The 15,901-nt window shown below is 38.7% G+C and overlaps 2 protein-coding genes across 4 annotated transcripts; one reads left to right on the plus strand and one right to left on the minus strand.

The window, feature by feature from the left end:
* Positions 1-14: 14 nt before the first annotated feature.
* On the minus strand, positions 15-9,852 carry LOC127243309 (DExH-box ATP-dependent RNA helicase DExH3). 3 transcript variants are annotated; one of them, XM_051263267.1, is made up of 20 exons: positions 9,313-9,852; positions 8,288-8,442; positions 8,108-8,195; positions 7,675-7,917; positions 7,111-7,206; positions 6,068-6,256; positions 5,800-5,959; positions 5,603-5,733; positions 5,178-5,345; positions 4,824-5,096; positions 3,700-3,894; positions 3,381-3,584; positions 3,231-3,300; positions 2,962-3,110; positions 2,198-2,503; positions 1,856-1,915; positions 1,588-1,740; positions 1,389-1,499; positions 1,049-1,268; positions 15-957 (listed from the first exon to the last, which is right to left on the minus strand). In XM_051263267.1, the coding sequence occupies exons 1-20, from the start codon at positions 9,673-9,675 to the stop codon at positions 905-907; spliced, it is 3,387 nt and encodes a 1,128-aa protein (XP_051119224.1). In that variant the 5' UTR covers positions 9,676-9,852; the 3' UTR covers positions 15-904. The 3 variants fall into 3 exon arrangements, with proteins under 3 accessions (XP_051119224.1, XP_051119223.1, XP_051119225.1); XM_051263266.1 differs by having other exon boundaries at positions 15-1,268; positions 9,313-9,851; XM_051263268.1 differs by having other exon boundaries at positions 15-1,268; positions 8,288-8,471; positions 9,313-9,442.
* Positions 9,853-9,967: 115 nt separating this feature from the next.
* Positions 9,968-11,978, plus strand: LOC127243314 (T-complex protein 1 subunit delta-like). The gene has a single exon (XM_051263279.1). It carries the CDS (start codon positions 10,082-10,084, stop codon positions 11,678-11,680), a length of 1,599 nt encoding a protein of 532 aa, XP_051119236.1. The 5' UTR covers positions 9,968-10,081; the 3' UTR covers positions 11,681-11,978.
* The last annotated feature ends 3,923 nt before the right edge of the window (positions 11,979-15,901 follow it).

Genomic DNA, 15,901 nt, shown 5'->3' on the forward strand with positions numbered 1-15,901 from the left:
ATTTCTGGTTGTCATGCATCGCACACAAATTGTTTCTTCTTTTCTTGCTTGGCTTTAGCTTACAACATGCAAATGGCACAATCAGTCATCACCTCACTAAATGTTTACTTACTACTGCTCTGTTGGGACAGACATCACGTTCACGTATCGTAGCTGAAAAGGAAAAAAAGCTCTGCATCTTTCAATTCGAGAACAGATAGATATGTGTATGTAATACATATATCTCGAAAACCATTGAAACTCATCACCTCCAAACCAATACTATTTCCTGAGTCTGCATCATTAGTATACATAAATTAAGAGTTATCTTTCTCTCTCTGAAATGGCTGCCATCCTTTTGTCTCCCTAACCCCGCCTCCTCGCATAAGCTATCATCTATCAAACTTCAGTTAAAATCTTGCAGCAGCAACCGCAAAAAAATAGGTCGATATTAAAATGCCATATAACAGGTAGTAAGTAGCCCACGTGCTAATCTCATATCATAAATTCAGTCAAGTAGGATTACTACCGCATTCCCTGAAAGAAAGAAGGAAAGCAAGAATTAGCACAACTCCCAGCTCCAACTCCACATTTGATTCCCTCTCGTCATATTATATACAGACGTCATACAATGCTCATGCCCTCCCTCTCTCCCTCCCTCTCTCTGTGGCAGCATAATCTTAACACACTCTGCTCTTCCGCTCCAAATAATTTTCACAATACAAAGGCTTCCACCAACAAAGAATTCTCTCCGACATCAAGATCTTGACTGTATTGTATTTTTGCTGCCTGACAGTGGAGACAGTTCATTACAACTACCTCCACCTTGCAACACAACTTTTCCGTTTCCTTCTACTTTTTCCCAGGACGGAAGCCATGTACTCAACAGTTCTTTCAGATGAATGGCTTTCACCAGTCAACCACCTCACAGCCTCAGCAGCAGCATCTTTTTCTGCCTCTTTCTTACTAGTGCAAGGTCTGCCATCAAAATCTAGTCCATTAAACATAACAGTGGATATGAACTTGTTGTTTTTCACTTGTTTTGTCTTGTATGAAGGTGACTCATGACCTGCCCTACAAAGCAAGGTTTGGAGGTGTGACTTTGCATTAGTGCCCCCTCCGTTCAATGAACCAGAACCAGATTGATTATCTTTTCTGGACTTTGTGGAGGATGTTGGTATCTGACGCCCAAATACAAATCTGCCTTCACAATGGTCCTCCGAGATTAATAATCTTACTGCTTTTAGAAGATCGTGATGGCCATGTGTGTCCAACTTGGGATTGGAAAGCTACAATCAAGCAAATAGATCAGAAGTAGATAGTGCACAATCTTTATGGATGGGGCACATCAATACAGCGCATTAAGTTTTGGTTAACTCTGTCTATTGGAGCCAGATAGATATATTTACCTTATTCTGAACAAGCTCATTTAACTCTCTCTTCAGACTCAGGTATGTAGCAGCCACTGTAGGCTTCATGAAGAATTCCAAATACCCACCCATCATTTTCAAGTGACCGTCCTATAAACAATGATGAAGGCATTTACAAGAAGCCAAAATTTATCAAAACTGAAAGCCATAGTTCAACAATGTATATAATCATGCTTACTAGTCCACCACTAGAGACATCTCCCCCAAATAAAAGAACCATTGAATCAGATACACCAGTTGAATCACGGAGGAACACCGAATTGACTTTTACTTTTTCGTTGAAGACAAGCCATGGAAACAAAATTTTGGCTTCCTGGGCATTCACAGAGTTCTGACCAGAAAAGTGAGACAGACATTAGTCCAAAGGGTACTTATCTAAAGTCCAAACAAATCTTAACAATAAATCCATTCAAGCTTGTTAGTATAAACTATAATCACTAACTTACCGAATGTAGAAGCACTGCACCATCTTCCATTGTCTTTAGTGATATTGATTTCTCCTTGTTCTGCATGAATCCAATTTCCATTAGTCCTCAAAAGTGCCAAAACTAAACAAGATATATATGAAAGCAATATTTTATTAGAGCATAGTCATTAGAAACCAATCTACATAGAAAGGAACCAAATCATTCCCACTTTCCTGCAGAAACCCATAAAAACACAAGGGAAAACTGGAACTCTGTGTTACTGAAGTAACAAAAGTTTGGAGACATTACACAGGAATTTAGGTCACGCCCCGACGAACTAAATTATGGGAAAAGTAAACCTGAGCTAAGAGGGCAACTCACCACAACAGAGCATATTCCAGGGAAAAGACCAGCACATATAACTGCAGAAATGAGATGTTTGTCATGACTCCATGTGTTACAACTGTCATTGTTGTCAACTAAACCTATGTCTTTGAGCAAATAAAGGAACTGCTTCCTTAGGGAATCAATGGCTTTCAGTGTTTGAGTAGAAAGAAAATTTCTCCAGCAGTACTCATAACCGGATTGTTCCCTTTCAGCAGCTTTCCAACCATCAAAAGCCCGGACAAGAGCAAGATGGTCGCTGAAGTCACTAGCAGAAAACTGGGCTTTTGCAGATTCAGCAAGCTGCAAGAAGTCACAAGATTTGTGAAGTTGTTTTTTCAACATTTAATAATTACAACCTAAACACAAACTATCCTGGAAAAGGAGATCAAAATAAAATGCTATTGTTGATATTGTCATAGGGTATATACAGTATTCACAAATCATAATGCACTTACCAGTGCAAATGCAGGCATTGCACAGTAATGTTAGATAACTAATACAAATGCAGGCATTCGATTTAGAAACATTTTTTGCAATGGGTGGAATAATGAAATTTATATAGCAATAGGATAATGTAACTACAAGAAACTGGAGTTGTGTGACAGATACCACACAAAATAGCGCCACTTTGAGAATCAGAAAATAACTATAGTTAATTTCATTATTTTTGATATACATTACATTGATTTTCATACCCAACAAACATGGAATGGAGAATGAAGCACCAAATTACATTCTAACACTATTAGGCCACTTACATCCTTCTTGTCAAAGGGCATCAAGAATGGATCCCTGACACTTAAGCCAGCAACGATTGTCATTACTGGATCCAAGCAACTGAAAATAGCACCATATATAAGCATTTTCCCAAGCTTAGGCTCAACTGGAAGCATAGACAAGTTGCGCCCTGTAAGCAAACAATTATCAGTACATCTTTTGTATTAGAAATTTTAAGAGCAGAACTTCCCATTGAGATTAAGTTGGAATTGCAAACAATAGCACATTAAGTCAAAATATTTGCATTTACCCAGCACAGTGAGATTTTCATCTTCATCTAGAGCCCCAATCATTTTTAGATACTCAACTGCATTTTGAACCTGAAAATCAGATACAATGCTAAACATGAGATACAATGTCAAAACGTGGGGTACATATAATTTCAAGATATTATGCTTACTGATAGAGGTTCGGGTGGTTGTAAGGCCCTTGAAAGAAAGTCTGAGATGTTGCCAAGTTGGAGACTCTTGATTTGTAAACAAAGAGACTGTAAGGGTGTTCTCAAAAGTTCTGGCAATTGATAATCTGCAAAGGCGTCATACACATACCTAGGATAGAGATGATAACACTCACCGGGTTGAACACGGCCTGCTCTGCCTTTTCTCTGATAACAAATTTTATGCAATCAAATCAGAACTTTGCTCCAATATTTCTTCCTGAGACTTGAGAGTCCAATATAGACAATGCTAAGAAATAACAAAATAGGCAAAAAATTTTACTTGGCGAGCAGAAGCCTTTGAGATCCAGGAAGGAAGTAAACAAGGAGTGTTATTTAGAGCATCATAGGAGGTCTCTTTCGCTTTTCCACAATCAACAACAAATACCACATCATTTATGGTTATACTTGTTTCAGCCATATTTGTTGCCAGAACAATCTTCCTGATTCCATCAGCGGGCTTATCAAAAATCAGTTTCTGTCCAAAAAGAAGAAAATGTAAAAGATCGATCAAAGTTTACATAATAGGCTGATTGAATAGAATTTGTTGCAATTTGCACCATAAGTTCAATTAACATGCCAATAGATTGAACAACTCAATCTTATTTTTGTAATAATATATTAGGAACTTGAGTAAGGTGCCAAACATAGGTAAACAGACCTATTAAAATTGATAGTAATAAGTTAAATATGAAGAATTAAACAATTAACAGAAAAGATGCATGCATGCTTTAAAGTTTTAAGGTTACAAATGGATCTGCACATAAACTTAAACTTCCATGTTTAGAAATCTTACGCCATGCTAAAGGTAAAAACACCTATAGAAAAAGTGGCTCTTTTTGCATCTGTTGTCAAATCACTTTTTGCACTATTCATCAACATCATATATATATATATATTTAAAAAAAAAACAGCACATCAAATACCTATTTATTATTTAACATTATTACATAAACAAGTATTTTTCTACACAACATTATATAAAATACCTATTTCTTACAAAAGTTCAAAACTCCAAACACTTTCAAAACATATCTAAACTCAACCTAAAATACTAGTAAGTTCTATAAAAACAAGTTTAACACAAAAGAATACAAGTCAGATCAAAAGTTTTCAAGTCTAAAAATGGAATGAGTACACTTTGTACATTTATGCCTGCATACAGAGAGAGTAAAAGGTGTAGGGGGATCTCATACCATGATAATAAATCCTCTATCCTTGCACTAAAGGAAAGATATGGAGTAACTGTGGCATAACTATGGTAAAATGGCTTAATTTCACAGAATGAAATGTCATTAAAAATAAAAAAAATAAAAAAAAATCAGCTGTTAATATGTCACTTGCACATTCTAACAATTTTGGGTTACAAATGCATGCTGTGGAACAACTAAAGGGCATGCAAGTAACCTGCTCTGAACTGGCCATGGAACCATGGCATGCAAGCAACAGGACTCTGTTTGGATCTCCCAATAGGGGATGAGCTTGAAGCTGATCTTTCAAAGAATTTATGTCTTCCCAACCTGTCATAAAGACTAGCACAGCACCAGGCCTTTCTTTGTGACAAATATGAGATAACACATGCTCAATTAGGTTAAAGCCAACTGAATCAGGATTCCAGTAAGATAATGATTCCCGAACTTGAGGACTATACTCTCTAAAATCAGCAGCCATGAGAGCATCCTGGTAATACAGTCAGAAAAAATGAAATAATATAACAAAGATAGGAGCCAAGGAGGTGCACTTTAATCTCAGAAGACATACCTCAACAGAAGATGCTATTTGAGTCTTCCGTTTCCTTACAGCCTGCTTCTGCATTTTCCACATCTTTTCTTGGCCATAGTTATCAATTTGATTATATGTTGTTAGCCTATAGCCTGTCATTTCTAGAACATTTTCCAGAAAATGAGTCCGCACAGGAAATGTAAAACCCTGAGAAAAAGATCCATATATAAAAGAAGATAGAATTAGGACATTAGTGAGAAAAGATAGGGGGAAAGATGGGAGAAAAGAAAAAGATACTGCAAGAATGAGTTAAGAGGAACATGACTGTAATTTCTTTTTTGATAAAGCAAAAACAAGATTAGATATAAATTAGAAAGGAAATGCATCAAACAAACCACGCCTTCTGCAGTAATATACAACAAGTATGCAGCATATCAGCGTAAAATTTACTATTTCTTACTCACAGGAATGTGGAGAGTTGGAGCCCTACTAAAGTAGGAAGAGAAGAGCTCAGAGTTTAGAGTTGCACTCATCAAGATTAATTTTAATTCTGGTCGACGAGGAAGAAGATCCTTCAGCACAATCAACAGAAAGTCTGACATGAAAAAGCAAATGTCTTTAAGAAATCAAACAAAAATATGGAAATGAATATGGGAAATACCTTCGTTCATTCCACGCTCATGAATCTCATCAACAATAACATGGGTCACACCTCTCAAACTTCTGTCAACTAACAACCTCCTTAAAAGTATCCCAGTGGTACAGAAAAGGAGGCGAGTATCTCGTCCTTTCATTCCCTCAAGGCGAACTTTATAACCAACCTTCAAGGTGTAAGTTCCACAAAAAAAAAAAAAAAAACTGAAGGTTCAATTGCCATACAGCCATCATGGTGCTAATAATGACCACATCTTAGGAGATAAAAGACTTACAGATTCTCCTATTTTCTCACCACGCTCTGCAGCTACTCTCTCAGCAACTGCCATAGCAGATATTCTTCTTGGCTGGGTACATATAATATTACAGGCTGCTCCTCTGGCTGCTTCAATTTCCGATTCCAAGATATACTGTGGCAGTTGTGTAGTTTTTCCACAGCCAGTTTCACCAGAGACAACAACTACCTACAAATCCAACTCCAATCAAGGTTACCAGCTAATCACAAGTGACCTGCCTTAAATTACATGATGAGAGTATTTAAAGATTTGGTTTAATAACAGCATGACACATGATGACAAATTATCCTGCAGGCACAATGATGTGGTGGGGTTGAGATAGAGAATATGTTAAGCACATGGAAATGAAAGGCATTAATTAATCTCATAGCTGCCAGGGGGCTCTCAACCATTGAGAGGTGTGGAAGAATAAAGAAAGACCCCTACGCCTCCCAGATGCACAAAACAGTACGAAAAATTCATGCTGTTTCCTCCAGGGCATTCTTGACCACTGAGGATTTATAACAAACATAGAAATTTCTTTAGACCACCAACTCATGCAAAAGCATAGTATCATAAAGAAATTTATATAGAGGCTAACTACACATAGGGACAATGTTCATTTTGTGGAGCGTTGTGTCCTGTCCATTGAATTATCCCTTCATTTACGTCATTAATCAAGGGCTGTTGATCTTTGAAGCAAATAGTTTTGGGTAACTAAATATCTAACCAAACACCATTATTAAACATACCTAAAAAATGATTGAACAATCAGTCACCAAGGAGAATATAAAGCGTGTGTTTGTTTGAGAGTTTTGATTTGAATAGTAAAAATTTGGATTTAGATAGTTGTTTGATGCAATATAAATAGGAATTGACGTTATATTTTGAACGTAAAATTGAATTTTAGTGTAATATAAAAAATAGGTATTTGATTTGATGTTTTTAGGAGAATTTTTTTATAAATAGTGGAAATAAAAACAAATCACTCGAATAAACACACCCAAATATTTTTGCAATAATCCACCAGTTAAACCACAAACCTGATTTCGAGATATGGCATTCAAAAAAGTCTCTCTCTCCTTATATGATGGAAGACTCTTACGAAATTCCATCATCCTCTGTCCTTCTGGAGACTCCTGTAAGATACAAAGGTCAGGACAACTGCCAGTTACTTCAATCACTTCAACAAAACATATTTCAATCCAGAAGTAAATACAATCATCTTCAAATAGCTACACCCCAACAATTGTTGGGATTAGAAAGCTAGTTTCTATACTAGGTAAGAAAGTATACTTCAATAAATCCGGTGTTTATAGTCTGGCATTATTATGAAAAGGAATAACTTAACTCGTAACAGAGTGCTTTTTCCTCCGTATAAAGGAAATGAGAAGAGCATGAAACCGTTATAAATAAAAAAAGAAAGAAGCCAAAGAGGAAATGGCAGCATTCAACTATTGAAAAATCCAATCAAAGTGCAAAAATCATGGAAGAATGACCATAAATAAACTGTATAAAGACAAACAGAAAAAAAAAAAAAAAAAAAAAAAAAAAATCCAACACAGCAAATAGGTTATCACTCAGCAATCAATATGCATGATACTAACTTGCCAATCTTCTTGTTTGCTGCGCATTTGCAAGCTTCTCTGCCTAATAATTCTCTCAGCTATAACACTTTGGCCTGAAGGCATCTTCGGCTCATTAAATCCTTCATCAAGTGATGAACTCCAATTCTCTTTTAATGTTGAAAAGGCATCATGTGAAAACTCTTTCTTGCCCATAGATTTTCTCGATAGATGACTCCTGAGATGAGAATCTACCAGCCTCAGCAACCCAAATGGCAATATCACCTATGAAGAAATATTGTATGTGTCAACACCTAATTAAATTCATCAATCAGTAAACTATTATTGCCATGCTAAACCGCATTTGATGTTAAAGAAGCATCTTGTCGAAACTAGGTTCAGTTATTAATCACGAGTTAAACCGTAAAATCCTCACAACTAAAGATGAAGATGAATTTAGATAATTGAGTCAAACCTCTCGCTGAGGACGCTTGCTATCCAAATCTGATCGATAATTTGGAAGAGGAACTTTACTAAACACTACTACTTTTCCATACTGGCGGCTACAATGAAGAGATATGTTAAGAGTCACTTCCGAGTAAAAAAAAAAAAAAAAACCAAAAGAAACATAAGCATAGATATCTCTCCCAAGTACCTATGCAATCCCATTCTGCTTGCAAGTACTGAAAGTTGCTCAAAATCACGTCTGTCCTTTTTCTCTCTTGATATGAACTCTTGCTCATCTTTGCATCGCAATAGCATGGTCAACTTATGCCTCCAGTCTTCAACATTATCAAGTGTTGAGGCATTCTGGTAATCATAAATAAAAAACATGCAAACTATTGGATTTTAAATGTTGTAAAGTTCATTCAAATTCAACCAGAAAATAGGACCTTCATTGCAAAACTTCTAAGTAACTGAAGCCAACATCAAAGATCAAATTCCTAGCTGTATAATTGACATTATCTAAACTTTTTGGGTAATGTCTAACATGAAAGTTTAGATTAATTTCAACATCTATAAAAAAAAACCAGTCCTTTTGCATCCCCACATAAAATACTTTCAAAGTATATAGTAAGATAAAGCAAAAACAGTATAAGATATATATGGCTTAATCTGTTATAATCCAAAGAACAATTGCCATTGCATACAGAATCTTACGTTGTGTTACTTTGGAGTTTGGCTTTTGGCTTTTGGATTTTGATTTTGTATTTTTAGTTTAAATAGTGGTTTGAATAAGATGTATTGATACAGAAAATGGGATATTTTCATGGGAAATCGCTGGAATTACATAGTAGAAGAGCTGAAACAAAGCTAAAGAAAAAAAGAAAAAGAAAAGAAAGAGCCTTAAGGTTGCCCTGACAGCAAAAGACCATAAAAACAATTCTGGAGATCACAGGATAGGCTACTAATTGATGTGATTCAGGGTTTAGTGTTTCTCTCTTGTTCAATCATCATTAAATTCCAAGTAAATGTTAAGAGAAACGAGTGCCTTAAAGGACATACTGACAACTAAGCAAGAATAAACACAAACTCCATACAGAAAAGGTAGAGAACCGCGAATACTCAAGCAAGCAGTGCAAGGTGCATTATATGATAGCTAGTGAGTTTCTTGATACTTGTTCTGGCTAGAGACTTGATATATTCGGAAAGGTTTCTACTTTAGAGAGCAAGGATTACCAATTGTTTGGAAGAAGACTGAATTTCGGCATCAGAATCCTCGGACGATAAGTAATCATCGTAAGCCAACCTACCGTACCCGATATTCCGCTGGTAAAAAGCCGGCAAGAGAAAAGAAGAAGCATTTCGGGTGCGGCTCAGGAGAAGAGAAGGACAAGTGACAGCGATGGTCCTGTAGGTACGATGTTTTGGATACAGGTAATGGAGGCGGCGGTGCGTGGAAGACAATGATATTGGTGCGGAGGTGAGGCGTGCTGGAGACAGTGCTCCGAGCTGGAAACGTTTGAGAGAGCGGTGGACAAACATGGAAGAGAAGGGCAAGGGCAAGGGCAAGGGCAAGGCCAAGGCCAAGGGGAAGGGCATGGTCACCGACAGCAAGTCATGATAGTGATTCCGATGCCAGAAAACTTGGCAATGGCAGGCAGGCCCCTGCTGCTGCTGCCGCTGCTGCTGTTTAGTTTAGGGTTTGGAACAGACGAGGGAGGCGGAGGAGGGGGTAAGGCAAGGCAAGGCGGCAGCAGGTGGCGCTCCCTCACTGGTCCTGCATTTTTATTTTATTTATTAATTTATTTACTAGCATTTTATTGTATACACACAACACACATGTGTGTGAATAGAGATATACATGTGTGATCCGTACTTCCACCTTCTTCACTTATTACTAACTTCCAGAAAGGCCCTCTTTTCCTATTCTTCACCCCATTTCTTATTATTAGGGCTTCTGCTCTTGAACCCATCCATCCAATCTTCCTCGATCCACCTTCAATCAATGGCTGCTCCGGCAGTTGCGAAGCCCAAGTCATCGGAGACCTTTGTCGACAACAAGCGGAAAGACGACATCCGCATGGCCAACATAGCAGCTGCGCAGTCAGTGGCAGATGCTGTCCGGACTAGCCTCGGCCCCAAGGGTATGGACAAGATGATCTCCACCTCTTCCGGCGAGGTGATCATTACCAACGACGGCGCCACCATTCTCAACAAGATGGAAGTTCTCCAGCCCGCCGCCAAGTTCCTCGTCGAGCTTTCCAAATCTCAGGACATAGTTGCGGGAGATGGCACTACAACTGTTGTCGTCATTGCTGGCGCTCTTCTAAAAGCTTCGCTTAGCCTCCTGACCTCGGGCATACACCCTACTATCGTCTCCGATTCTCTCCACAAGACTTCCAACAAAGCCGTTGAGATTTTATCTGCTATGGCGGTGCCTGTGGAATTGTCGGATCGGGACTCCCTCGTCAAATCTGCTTCGACTTCTCTCAACTCCAAGGTAGTCTCGCAGTACTCTACTCTTTTAGCTCCTTTAGCTGTTGACGCTGTGCTGTCTGTGGTGGATCCCAATAAGCCTGATTTAGTAGATTTGAGGGATATTAAAATTGTCAAGAAATTAGGCGGGACTGTTGATGATACAGAATTGATACAAGGGCTGGTCTTTGATAAGAAGGTGAGTCATGCTGCTGGAGGGCCAACTAGAGTTGAAAATGCTAAGATTGGTGTGATACAGTTTCAGATTTCGCCCCCTAAAACAGATATAGAACAGAGCATTGTAGTATCTGATTATTCACAGATGGATAGGATTTTGAAAGAAGAGAGAAACTATATCTTAGGGATGATTAAGAAGATTAAAGCCACAGGCTGTAATGTCTTGTTGATCCAGAAGAGTATCTTGAGGGATGCTGTCACAGACTTGTCTTTGCATTATTTGGCCAAGGCTAAAATTTTAGTCATTAAAGATGTTGAGAGGGATGAGATTGAATTCATCACCAAGACTTTAAACTGTTTGCCCATTGCAAACATTGAACATTTCCGTGCGGAAAAGTTAGGGCATGCAGATCTTGTGGAAGAAGTGCCACTGGGAGATGGTGGGAAGATTGTGAAAATTACTGGAATTAAGGAGATGGGGAGGACTACCAGTGTACTTGTCCGTGGTTCAAACCAATTGGTGATTGATGAGGCTGATAGGAGTTTGCATGATGCTTTGTGTGTGGTGAGGTGTTTAGTGAACAAGAAGTTTCTGATTGCTGGTGGTGGGGCACCTGAGATTGAGCTTTCAAGACAGCTGGGTGCATGGGCAAAGGTGCTTCAGGGCATGGAAGGGTACTGTGTGAAAGCATTTGCGGAAGCTCTTGAGGTCATTCCTTACACTTTGGCTGAAAATGCAGGATTGAACCCAATTTCCATTGTCACCGAGTTGAGGAATAGACATGCACAAGGCGAAAACAACGCTGGGATCAATGTGAGGAAGGGACAAATCACTAACATTTTAGAGGAGAATGTGGTCCAGCCCCTGCTGGTTAGTACAAGTGCAATTACCTTGGCCATAGAGTGTGTGCGCATGATTTTGAAGATTGACGACATTGTTACTGTAAGGTAGAGCAACAATTGAACCATTTATCTTGGCTTTATGAGAAACCACATGTCTCATCATATTGTCTTTGCATTTTGGTGTGCTTGCTAATATATGATGTTCAGTCTTGTCTTCTGGGTTATTTTGAACACTAGTTAGTTTCTGATATCGGTTACTAGATGATGCTCTGTGTTGTCTTTTGGGCCATTTTGAAACTGAATTTCACAGTGTGATATTAGTTTTTAGCTTCTTTAATTGGTGATTAGTCATATTTAGACGTGATGAAATGTTGTGAAGACAAACAGATACCTCGATGTTTAACCTATCTTGCTGCCTTTGTGCTATTGTTTTATGTGATATTTTATGAGAAAAAAATATTGTAACTTTACATGGAATCGTGAGGCTTGTATATTGAAGAAATTGAAATAAATCTTAAAGTAAACATAGCCTTGATGCTGTTCTTGGAACCTGCTAAGGAAAGCCCTTATACTGCATAGCCCACTACCAAAGTGCACCATATTAGGCTATTTAATATGCAAAGTGGTTACAAATGTATGGTTTAAGAAACCAACTGATCGGCGAAACAATGCTTGCTAATCCAGTTGGTTTTCGCTTTGGTGCTGCTGCTGGCCAATATCAGCCATAATAGATGTGACATTGGATTAACCCAATGATGGTATTATTATAATTCACTCGAGAATACTGACACGGCAAATAGAATGTAAGGCAGAGGGATTGGGTGGGCCCTATTTCTTCCCTATGAAGCCACAGCATTTCTTTTCTTTGGATCCAAATTAGAAAGGTGGTCTTGCGTTCTCAGTCATCAAGTAGCCAAAAGAAATGTAATAATAATAATAATAATAATTAGCAGTTGTGATCTCTAATGCAAACTCTTAAGGAGTAGAGTCCCAATTAAGCAAGGCTGTATCCCATATGACACTGAGGTAGGAATGAAGGAAGTTGGCAATTTTCTTAAGTCAGAAAATTAGAAAAACATTTGGTTTCAGTAGTAACATATTGTCAGCTGTGTACTGTGCCTACAATTATCTGCGACCTGAGTTTCCTTGCTCACCCATCAATCAGTTTAATGTTTGAGAGATCTCTGCAATCTATTGAGCTAGAGCACTTTTAAATAGCTATACTTTATATCCGTTACCCTTCACTGCATCTACTATTGCTTGGTACTTTGAATAAGAATGAGTCTTGCGTGTGTCGGGAAGCAGTTACAACATGAACCCAAACATCTGTATGAACCATGTGCCCTGCAGCAACTTGTATCACTGACAAATTGGGTAATCAATCATGTTTGGAAGACTTAATCAATTAGGGGACGGAGGGAGGGGGTCAAGGTTTGAGTTTGTTGTCATTGAAAAACCGAATGTCTTGGTCTTGGTAAGCACTTGCACATGCATCACAAAAATACTCTCAGAATTCAGAATCCTCTAATTTGGATACACAGAATTAATTGTTTCATAATAATACATAGGCATGTGAAGCAATTAATTAATTAGCTTGAGGAGGTCCACCTTTCTTGAGTTTTGTTTTGTTTTGTTTAGTTCCTTCATTTGCATGTCTTTCCCTCTGTGAGAAGAACCAATCATTGTCGTTTTAGTAAAATTGATTTCAATCATGCGAGATAGACTCCTTGATTATGTGCTTTTCATGTCATTTGAAAACAAAGAATGCAGAAACTAAACTGATTTATGCAGATGAATGTATATAACATGGCCCCCATATTGTTTTTTGGGAACACGGGCAAGTTGTAACAAACGTTTCCAAAGGAGAACCGCCCCCTCTGTCTTCATTCAAAGTAGCCAGGGGCCACCGTTAATGGTCAGCAGGACAAAGTAAAGAACTGACACAATTGGTATTAAGCATTAGGAGAAGAAGAACTGACACAATTGGTATTAAGCATTAGGAGAAGAAGACCATGACATGCTGTTGGAATTGAAGTAAGGTTATGTTTGAAGCTTTTGATAGATGGATACATGGCTAGAGATCATGCATGCCTAGGCCAACATGGTTATCCTTGTCATGGGTGAGCTGGGCTCCAGATATATAGGTGGGTGGGTGTGTGTGAGAGAGAGAGATTCTCTTAATAGGTTGAGAAAGAAGGAAAGTTATAACTATGACCATGGTGGTAGAGCGGGTAGTCATGGAAGGTGCTGGTGCCGGTCCGTAGCCTGCAGGCAGATGAATTTGGTGGAAGAAATTGTGATAACCTGCAGGGAATGAAAAGCAGGGGGATTATTTACATAAGAGAGAAGCATGCGCATGTATGGGAAGTGAATTGATTGAGGTGTTAGATTTATGAGATATATATGTAGCAAGGAGAGGACGATGCCAGTAGCAGGGAATTGATTGAATTTGTTGAGATGAGAGATGGAGAGGGAGCAACCAGGAGGAGGTAGAAGGGTATCCTGAATGGAGTAGAGTGGTGGTGTTGATGATGACAGAAGCATAGAGAGCACAAAGGAGTGAGATGCAAATAGATGGATGGATTGGAATAATAATGAATATATTTATATATATGTATATACATATTGTAAAAGAGTGGCAGTAGTAGTAGTGAGAGATGGGAGAGAGAGAGGGAGGGAGGGAGGGAATGTAATGGGTAATTGGTAAGTGGTAATGAGTGGATGAATGAATGAATGGGTGAAAGTGCATATTCATCATCATCTGTGCTCTCTATCTTCTGTCAACAACCAAAGTTCTCCTCCTCCTCCTCCTCCTCCCCCCCCCCTCTCTTTGGTCACTACTAGTACTACTACTACTCAGCCAGCCAAATCCCCGCTAGCTAGCTTAGCTGCTGGATAGCTGAACTCGCCTCTGCGCTCAATATGTAGTATGTATGTATCATAATGAGAAGGAGGATGAGGATGAGGTTGCAGTGGGGGAGCATATACTCATTCATTCAGCTGCAACTCCCTCTTGACAGCTTGCTAGCTAGGCGGGTAGTTGTGTTGTGCATAACAATATTCTAATGCACGCACTAGGCTAGGCTATGCTATGGCATGTATATATACACACGTAGTGCGTGCGTGGGTACAGAGGCAGAGCACATATAGCATTGATATGGGAGATGAGAAGTGAAAGAGGATGGGATGGGATGCGCGGGGTGTGGGTGTATTTAAAGAAGGAGGCCCGGAAGTGGAGTTGTCACCATTTAATTCATTCATTCTATTATTCTCAGTTCATGAGTTGATCAATTAATTTATATGATGGTAATTATTATGAAATGAAGGTGTAGTGTAGGTAGGTCACAGGCACACACAATACACATGCACAGCACTCGCCTCACATTCCCCTTCCCCTTCCCCTTCCCCTTCCCATTCCCTTGTACTGCTACTTACTTCTAGTACTAGGTCGAGGTCGAGGTGTGTACGGGTGGGTACCACCACCACAAATTAAAGAGGGTTGGTTGTTTGTAACAGAGCTTCTCACGAGGGAGGGAGGGTCACATGCATGCATGTATAGTGATGCATAAATAACTAAATATATATGATATATATATGTATAGTAGGAGTGACAGGCAGGCTAGGGCTGGGGCTACGAATATGAAGGGCTAGCTAGCAGTACCCATCTATCGACAGTCTACTTACTACTACTACTAGTAATTACTTCTTCTTAATTCTGCCTCCTACTGCTACTACTGATAGTGCGTATTACGTCAAGGAATGATTCATCAGCTGAGCAGCATTGCATTCTTTGTTGTGCTGCACATTTGATACTCACACACACGATACACTATAGCAATGGTATGTATTCATTCATTCATAATAATAATAAATAAATAATAATAACAGCAACAATTAATAAATGCGTGTGATACGGTTGTTGAGTTAGTTTGGATCCGATCCGATCCGATCCAGCGTGTGTATTGTGTATTGTGTGTATCAGTGAGTGAGTGAGTGAGTGTATGTACTATCTATCATCTATCTAGCTGCTACCATATATGTTATGTATCCTCCTAGTAGTAGTAGTAGTAGTAGTAGTAGTAGTAATAATAATAATCGTGCTAGCTAGCTGCAGATCCATATCACATCACACCATATCATCGTATCATCTTCAGTTCCATACATATATATATATATATATATTCCAGGGATACATACATACACACATATATTATTATGTATGTTGTTGATGCAATGTTTATCTGTCTGTACATATATATAGAGCAGCCCACTCACTCCGACTCGGACTCAGTTACGGATTTGTGCATCCTCCTCTCCTCTCCTCATCCCC

Source organism: Andrographis paniculata, unplaced genomic scaffold, assembly GCF_009805555.1.
Source record: "Andrographis paniculata isolate CXL003 unplaced genomic scaffold, ASM980555v1 Contig95END, whole genome shotgun sequence".
NCBI lineage: Eukaryota > Viridiplantae > Streptophyta > Magnoliopsida > Lamiales > Acanthaceae > Andrographis > Andrographis paniculata.

Excerpts from the sequence above, each read along its gene's own strand:
- LOC127243309 (XM_051263266.1), bottom strand. The coding sequence starts at position 9,675 with ATGCCCTTCCCCTTGGCCTTGGCCTTGCCCTTGCCCTTGCCCTTGCCC. Across the intron at positions 7,918-8,107 it reads GCAAGCGTCCTCAGCGAGAG|GTGATATTGCCATTTGGGTT; the intron begins GTTTGACTCAAT and ends ATTTCTTCATAG. Across the intron at positions 5,097-5,177 it reads AAATAGCATCTTCTGTTGAG|GATGCTCTCATGGCTGCTGA; the intron begins GTATGTCTTCTG and ends CTGTATTACCAG.
- LOC127243314 (XM_051263279.1), top strand. The coding sequence starts at position 10,082 with ATGGCTGCTCCGGCAGTTGCGAAGCCCAAGTCATCGGAGACCTTTGTC.